This window comes from Macrotis lagotis, chromosome X (assembly GCF_037893015.1).
Source record: "Macrotis lagotis isolate mMagLag1 chromosome X, bilby.v1.9.chrom.fasta, whole genome shotgun sequence".
NCBI lineage: Eukaryota > Metazoa > Chordata > Mammalia > Peramelemorphia > Peramelidae > Macrotis > Macrotis lagotis.
The window spans coordinates 131210444-131219149 of NC_133666.1; the positions used below are offsets into that span (position 1 = coordinate 131210444).

General features: G+C 39.4%; 1 protein-coding gene across 1 annotated transcript; it reads left to right on the top strand.

Moving 5' to 3' along the window:
• Positions 1-2885: 2885 nt before the first annotated feature.
• FOXL3 (forkhead box L3) lies at positions 2886-6525 on the top strand. Its single transcript, XM_074203393.1, has 3 exons — positions 2886-3043; positions 3583-3751; positions 4189-6525. The coding sequence occupies exons 1-3, from the start codon at positions 2937-2939 to the stop codon at positions 4669-4671; spliced, it is 759 nt and encodes a 252-aa protein (XP_074059494.1). The 5' UTR covers positions 2886-2936; the 3' UTR covers positions 4672-6525.
• The last annotated feature ends 2181 nt before the right edge of the window (positions 6526-8706 follow it).

The following is an 8706-nucleotide window of genomic DNA, read 5'->3' on the forward strand; positions in this document are numbered from 1 at the left end:
TTTTTGCTGATCTCTAAAAGATTAATTATAGATGTATGACATAAAAGTCTCTACTCATCTTATTCATTTCTGACAGATCTGGACAAAGTTGCCACACCTTCCCCCCCAATCACTAATATAGGACTTTTGAAAAGCCCATAATAATCTCATAAGGCAATAAAAGCATACCAGTTTCCAAAGAAAGGCCACCAGTGAGGGTTTTTTTTAATTAAAAAATTTTTTGGAGGCATTGATCTGATCCCAGAAACAACAGGGAGCTATTGAAGACTCTTGAGCAAGGAAGTACTCTGGTCAGCTACGTGATGAAAGTTATTCTCAAGAAAGATGAATTTGGAGACAGCATGCCCACAAGAGAACTCAAAGTTGATGGTCAGTTAGGAACCACTTGCTGTAATTGTAACTCTTGCACATTTGGCTACCACAATCAGGAATCTGAGAGCTAAAAGTGTTTCCCTTCAATGGAATGCAGTGTTGATACAAGAAGCATATGCCACAACTATTTTTCTTCTGCCAAGTTGAGGTCAGTGTTACAAGTGAGAGATGCCATGGTATTTGACTTGGAAAATAGGATTAAAATTGAATTTGCATGTTGACCTTGAAAACTTCTTCTGAGTAAATACAGACTCATTGTTATCTGTGTTATCTGGGACTCACTGTTGGAGGAGTAGCCTCTTTGGATGTGAAAGAAAGGGTGACTACCATATTTCAAATTCTGTGTCATTGCTGATAGATGTCCTTATATTCTGTTATATTCTGAATCCTCACTGACAACAGCTGGCTTGTCCTCTAGAGGTATGTATTATTTTAGGATTTGTTCATAGTAAAAGTCACAATACTTTTGTGGCTGTCTTTTGTAAATTATTCGTACTCTCTCTTAAAAAAAAAAATCTATTTAGGTAATACTTAAAATTGGAAGAGAACTTAACATAAAAAGTATCTAATCCAACTCCTTTATTTTACAGATGAGGAAACTGAGGTCCAGAGTAGTTAAGTGATATAGGTGGTGTATTTGAGCCTCTATTTGAACCTAAGTTTTATGACTAAAAGTACAATATTCTTTGCATTTTTACCATGCTTTATTCAAAATCAAGATATTTTTATATTTTTTCTTATAACTTTTCACTTCTCTCCACCTCTGCATAAATACATACAATCCTTCCATTGTTTAGGATTGTGACTGCTTGTTTATCAACCATACAAGATGCTTAGAAAGATGTAGAGATTTACCTAAAAGGATGCTGCAGAGTTGATGAAGGTGAGGATAGGCCAGAACTATGATGACAGCATCCAATTTCTCAATCTTTACCAACAGGAACATTCTGAAGTTGAGGGTCAAGTGACAAAGCAGGAAATTTAACCTTTTTGGCTACTCCTTCCTGGCATCAAGGACAGGGGATCCCCTACCCCCAAGTTTTGCTCCCTTTGTACCCACAGGTTCCATACCTTCTCCCTCATTCTCCATTGCCTCCATTCACATCCTTCAGTTAATCAGTTTAAAAGACAGAAGTGTGGCATTATCTAATGGATGCTGACCCAGTAGTCAGTAGTTTTTAGTAGTAGACCTAAATTTTGTGCCAATGTCTGACCTTGCTCAAATCACTCTGTCACTGCAGGACTCAGGGTTAAATGTATGGGATCTTTCAGGTCCCTTTCATCTCTAACCATATGATAGATTCATGAAATAATTTCATTTCATTAGTTTTTATGCTATTCTCATTTATATTTCTTCTAAGAAACTTTACAGGGATTTTTTTTGTTTCCATATTAGTTCCCCCCTCCTCCCCCCCAAAAGAATCCACAGCTTCTCTGGGAAATAGCAGGCCTGTATAATTTGATTATCTTGTGGCATACACCTTTTTCAAATCCCCAAACCTTTGTTATGACTTTGGTTTACATCACTTGTTGGAAAACACTCCGAAGCATAGAAAAACTATTAAATTGTTACAGTATTGGATGCCAACACACAGGGCTATTACTCTAATTCATCCCCCAGATCAAAGCCCACACAAGCAGTTCTCCAGCCGGGAGCTATTTTCCCTTAGCTTTCCTGCTTGACAGTAGGCTCCCGGATTCTCTGTTCTGTCTTCTTTGAACATATAGCTTTTCCTTTAGTCACGGAAACACAATTTATGTCTATTATACTGTATTACAGATTATATCTCTGGAGATGGGCATTATTGGATGGAATGTCTGCCGACTGTAAGTGGTGTGTGTGTGTGTTTCCTTAGCCAAGCAGGGGGAAGGGAGAGGATGGAGACTCGGGGGTAAGCAGAAGGGGATAGGGTATGTGTGTTTGGTGGGGGAATAGATCTGGAAACTTGAATTGCAAAAGTCAAGCTTAAAACATGATTTATTAAAGTCAGTGTTGTTTCCTTTTTGTCATACTGTGTATGGAGATGATCAGAAAAAGAAAAAAAAAGGAAGAAAGCCTGGCCCCTCTCCACCTCTACATCAGACCACCCAGGGCTCCTGAGGATGGCTACTGGCTGTACAAGCCAAAGGGTTCAAAGGTTCATGAGAGAAATAACCAATTTAATCAGTTATTAGCTGCCCCTCCTATAAGCAGATTGGATACACACACACACACACACACACACACACACACACACACACAAAGTGTGTATGTGTGTCCGTTTTTTCGGGGGGAGGGAGGAAGGAAGGAGAGAGAGAAAGAAATATCCCTACAGATTCTGTTTGGGATTCAAGAATTACAAAAACAACCTCCACCCCTGGTCTGGGAGAGTATGTGAGTCGGAGAGGGAGAGACTGAGGGCGGAAAAGGAGGAGGAGGAGGAGGAGGAGGAGGAGGAGGAGGACAGGAGGGGGAGGAGGAGGAAGAAAGGGGAGGGGGGAGGAGAAGAACGAGGCGCTAAGGGAGAACCCCACACCAGCTCTTGCACCCTGCTGGAGCTGAGCTGAGCCCGGCTGCGAGAAAGATGTTCGATAACACGCAGTATCCCTACAACTGCTTCAACTACGACGGTGATGATTACCCCGCCTGCAGCTCGGACGAAGAGAAGAAACTCAGCCGGCCGGCTTACAGGTAGCGCAGAAGTTTGCGAAGTCTTCCTCTCTGGGGCCAGGTGGTTCTAATGATGGAGGGCGGGGGAGGCAGCGAGGACAGGGACTCCCCGCCAAGTCCGACCCTAACCTGGGTCGAGGAAGATGCTAGTGGGATCCTGGGACAGGGAGAGTCCAGCTGGAGAAAAAAACCAGTTCCCCCACCCCCCGAGCACTGGCAGTAGGTAGTGGGGGGTCTCCCAGGGATCGGGGCAGGAGAGCTGGCAGAATGCTCCAGGGACCCTAAAGGCAAACATTCGCATTTGGGGAAGACTAGGAAACTCTAGCTAGCGGCTGGGTCACTCAGTGGAAGGAGCATCCTGCCGTTTCCCTGAAACCTCTTCCTTCTTCAAGTGAGGGGTCTCCGCGGGAAGAGTGGAGGAGACTTTTTGCAGGACTGGTCCTCCATCAAGCCCATAGTAACGCAGCGCGTCTGGAGAGCAGAGAGGCGCCCCCCCCCCCCTCCTCCGCTCCTCGGTGCTTTATCCCAGGCAATGGCTTAACCCCGAGTTTCTTTTCCAGCTACATTGCCTTGATTGCAATGGCCATCCAGCAAAGCCCTGCCAATAAAGTGACACTGTCTGGCATTTATGACTTTATAATGAAGAAATTCCCTTACTACAGATCAAACCAAAGAGCCTGGCAAAACTCCATTAGGCATAACCTCTCTCTTAACAGTTGTTTTGTAAAGGTAAGAAGATTAATCATCATCTCTTCATATAGCTCATTATTCGGCAATAATAGCAGTCCTGAGATGACTTTCTATCTAGGAAACATCTGGCTTAAATATTCTTGCTGAAACCCAAGGTGGGGCGGGTAATACTCTTGAGAAATCCTATGATTGTGCTTTAGATAATTAAGAGCTCTTTCCCGCCCAGCTGTTGAAAAGTTAAAGATCTTGTCCAATGTCCATTAATGTGTGCCAAATTAACCAGAGTTGGGTTTTGTTGTTGTTGTTGTTGATGATGATGCTTTACCTAGAAATTGCACAATTTGGGGGTAGTGGGGGAAGACATGATTTCAATGACTCGTATGTTTATAGCAATCGTGACTTTAAATGAACACAGATGCAAAGTGCCTGCATCTGGGAACCATACCCACACTAAACTGCCTTTCTTACAAATCCAGGTCCCCAGGATGGAAGGGAATGAGAAGGGGAAGGGAAACTATTGGACTTTCGCTTCTGGGTGTGAGTCCATGCTGGATCTTTTTGAAAATGGGAACTATCGGAGGAGACGAAGGAGGAGAAATATGAAAAAAGAACCTAAAGACCAGAAATCAGGTGGGACTGTGGGGCATTCCACCCCTGAACTGCCCACTATGGATTCATGTTCAGCAGGTACTCACCTGAATGAAGGCACAACCAAGAAGCATGAATTCAGAGCCCCTCGCTTAGATTCTTCTCCATTCTTTCCAAATGGTCTCTCTAACCAACAGAACCTAAGCAATGCTTCTCTTGGAAAATCTGACTCAGAAATTAAATTTAGCATTGATTATATCCTCTCATCACCTGATCCCTTGCCTGCCCTAAGATTGCCCTTCAATACCCAAGATAATAAATATCATCTACTGGAGCCTCAACAAATTAACCTCCAGTTTTGGACAATGTGAAGATGCTCATTCAATGGAGTATATTCTGAGACTGCTCTATAACCCTCATCTGTCAGTGAGATTGTTGATCCTCTTTCCCATGTCATCTGCTGGAAGGGCACAATCAAACCAACCTTTCATACAAAAGCTGAACTGTTTCAAAACCAAGAGCTTGATTTCATCGATTTTTGCTTAGTTGATGTTTAATTCAGTTTTTTGGTGGGGAGGGAGAGACTTTTGATCTCATGAACAATGCAAATGTGAATCTGGCTTTATTCCTTAAAAGTTATTCACCTGTGGAGGAACCTATACCATCAATCAATTCAGTACAATTTAATTCAACAAAAATGTGCCAGTTACTGTGTTAGATACCAAGGTTATAAATATGGCTCTATTAGACAGGTTGGCCTACTATCTCCATTTTCCAGCTAGGATCTTTTAAAAATTGGATTTTGATTTCTTTATTCTAATTCTTAGCATTGTTGCTCATAACTCCATTCCTAAACAAAATCTCTTGAAAGCTATTTAAGTAACTGGATGAGAGAGTTATGTAAATTCTAAACAGCAATGTGTGATTTCAATTTATCACAAGAAAATTATATCCTAAAACTATTTACTTTGGTCAGTGTTGGTGGGTGATATGATAAGTTCTAATAGATATTACCTAACTGATCTGCAAAGAGAGTATATTCTTGTGTTAAATGTGACGGCTTATGAAATCCCTCTAATTTGTTCTATACAACTTAGAAGAGGAAAAAAAATGGACTTGAAATTTTAGACATTGATAAAACACTAGAATGGAGTTATACCCCTTTGCTCAAAATAGTAAATTCATATGAAGTCACTGACCCTAACTGCTATCAATCACCAAAGTGGAATTAATGTCCTTTTCATTTTGGTGAAGTAGGTAATCAGAGACTGGCACAATTACACAGTCAATATCAGGATAGTATGCACCATTTGAAATGTAAATTATTTCATTACTGTGGGAGATGAGCATTTGGAAAAATACAATAATTTACATGAAACTATCTGATCATTCAGAATTTTTTATCAAACACATTTTTACAGAATTAATTGCTATCCATAACTTAATTTGAAGGTTAGCATGTATTACATTAGGCATGATCTGCAAGGCAGTAACTGTAGGCTAGTCATTCAAATAGAAACACCATACAGAGAGCCTAATTTTCTTGAGACACAATTTCAAAAGCAAATCTGGGCTTTAGGAAAAGGAACTCAAGATAAATAAAGGTAGGCAACTTGCCAAGAATAAACTAAAACCAAGTAAAAGATAGGCTTTGAAATGGCTTGAATTTTAAGATGGATTATCTGACATTCCATACTGTATATAGACACTTTACATACTCTTACATATTTTCAAATGAGAAAAGATCACCAGTAGCATTTATAAATAGTGTGAAAATGCATGATCTTTTTATGTTCAAAATTGTTACTGATGCTTCTACTGTACTACCTTTCCAATTCCCCCCTCCCCTCCCCAAAGCCCCAACATCTTACTGACTTCTTTTTAGAAGATGATATGGATTTCCAGAAAACTCTTCACTTCAGCAAGAAAAAGTGCTTCTCTACACTCCACTGGAAATTTCTTACTTAGGAAAGCAGCAGGAATTATGGACATATGTTTAAAAGAGGACCAACAATAGCAAGTAACACACACACACACACACACACACACACACACACAGACAACCCTGCCACCTGCCTTCCAAGTTTCCAAGAATATTTTCCAATGGCCATGTAGCATTTTCACGTTGTCAGAATGATAGGTGTATGTGTATGTGTGTCTTGTGAGGTTTTTTATGTGTTTGCACTCCAGTATACATATAGTTATATTTATATCTGAGTTGCTGTCTTGCCAAAAACATTATTTTTAATTATACTATATATAAGCAGGATGGTGACAACGCAATGTAGTCTGTACTGGAAATGACTATATATGGAGTGTTTGGAAATATATTTTTCTGTTGCCAATGGAGTAAATACAATTTACTTTATATCCTTTGTGCTCATAGTTAATTGGCTTCTTTCTGACACCAGTGAAAACTGGTTTTGGGTAGAACTCTTGGGCTATGTAAACCCTGGCTATGTAAACATTTGGATACAGTAGGTTCCAACTGCTTTAAAAGGAAAGAAGTCAGAAAAATAATGAATTTTCAGAAGAGATATGAACTCACTAACGCTAACAAATTTGTAAACCAATCATTCAAGCTGCCTAGTAAGGAAGGTGTGTTTGGAGTTGTCGGAACATGCAGTTGTAAGAATTTGTGTACAGATAGGTGCTAACATTTGTTTTGTAAAGGATATCAATCATGTTTCTAAAAGTGAAGGGACATTTTTCAATTTGCCCAGTGTATTATATTCTCACTACTTTAGAAAGGTTTCTAGCACTTAAAGTGAATGGCATTTAATATAGAACAACATAACAGGGGTGAGGGTTGGATGTGACCTATTCAAATGTCGCTACCATTACATAGCTATTCCCAATGCAATTATAATTAAATACTTTATGCCTTTCTTGCAAATCTGCTGATCGATCATTGATATTAACATTAATACCATATTACCCCCGAGCAGATGTCTACCACACAAGTGTTATGGATCACCAGGTTTCCATTAACAAAGTTGTGAGGTATTGCCATACGCTAGCCAGGGATAAATTTACGTAAATTACCTTATGACAAAGCATCCAGGACTGCGTTCTATCAAGGAATAATGTTATTCCTTCTCTTAGGCCAAGGTGATTTTGTAAGTTATGTATGCTTATAGCCATATGGGTAAATTGAATCAAGAAAAGAGATCCTATTTGCAGATGAACTTAACTATATGTTCTTTGCAAAAGCACATAAAATATGATCAATTGTCATTCTCCTTTTTAAAGGAAGGGAGAAAAGGTAGCATAATGCAAACCAATAAGAATTCTTCAAATCTTTTCAATATAACTTTGGAAGATATGAAATATGATCAGACATATCCACTTAGAAAGACATAGACTCTATGATTGGCCCTAGTTTCATACTTACATTGCATTACATCCTTAATCTTGGTCAGTTGCTTTGCAATTGGATCTTATTGGAACCCAGAAATAACATGGAAAATTCAGTACTATCTGTCCCTGTAATTAGAGATAACATTCAAAGTCAGAGCCTCTCTAACAAGTCAGTCAGTATATGAGGGATAAATAACTCTTCATTATTCACTGCCATCACCATCTTCACCAAAAGGAATTCCCTGAACATCTGATATGTGCAGGACTCTGTACTGGGTACTTTACATTTAGGAGTAAAGACATGAAAAAGATTATCGCCAGCCACCTGTTCTCTTTTATTAGCTTGTTATGTTGTACTATGGGGGATGCACAGGACAAGATTTCTATGGTTCATTCTAGGATTTTATGATCTAAATAAGAAAACAAACTATAAACATATGGAAAAGATCCACTGCATCCCCTAATGCTCCTTTCTGATGCTAAATAATAGTAGTATGTACCCACATTCTTTCCATCAGTGATGACTGAGCCCCAGGGAGGTTCAGAGTCACTTGTAAAGGTGAGGAAAGGTAAATGAGAATTTGGAGCCCTCATGCTACTAAATGACATGAATTCCATTTATTTTACTTCCTGGTTTGAATGATTGGAAATGAAGCAAGTACCTAAAGTAGGCAAGGAGAAAGGGAATATTTTCCTACTCAAACATATCCTCCAGATAGTTCATTAATTTGAGATTCTTATGGATTTATAACAAATGGGTGACCACTTGTCTGGGATGCTGTATATAATTTGATGGTGGTTGGATTAGGTGACTTTTGAGATTCTTTGGTTTTGAGATTCTGTGCCAAGAGAAGTGTCCCAAGAGAAAATTAAATCTATGGAGTCATTCTAATTTTTGGTGGGTGTTTCAAATAGATTAGTAACTGGTTTATACATTGAATAGGGAAAGAAGAAGGCATATATAATTTTTCTAGGACTGGGGATCCTCAATGCCCAGGGAAAATAGATAAAAACAAGATCTGGGTCTCTATAGGTTTGGAAACCTT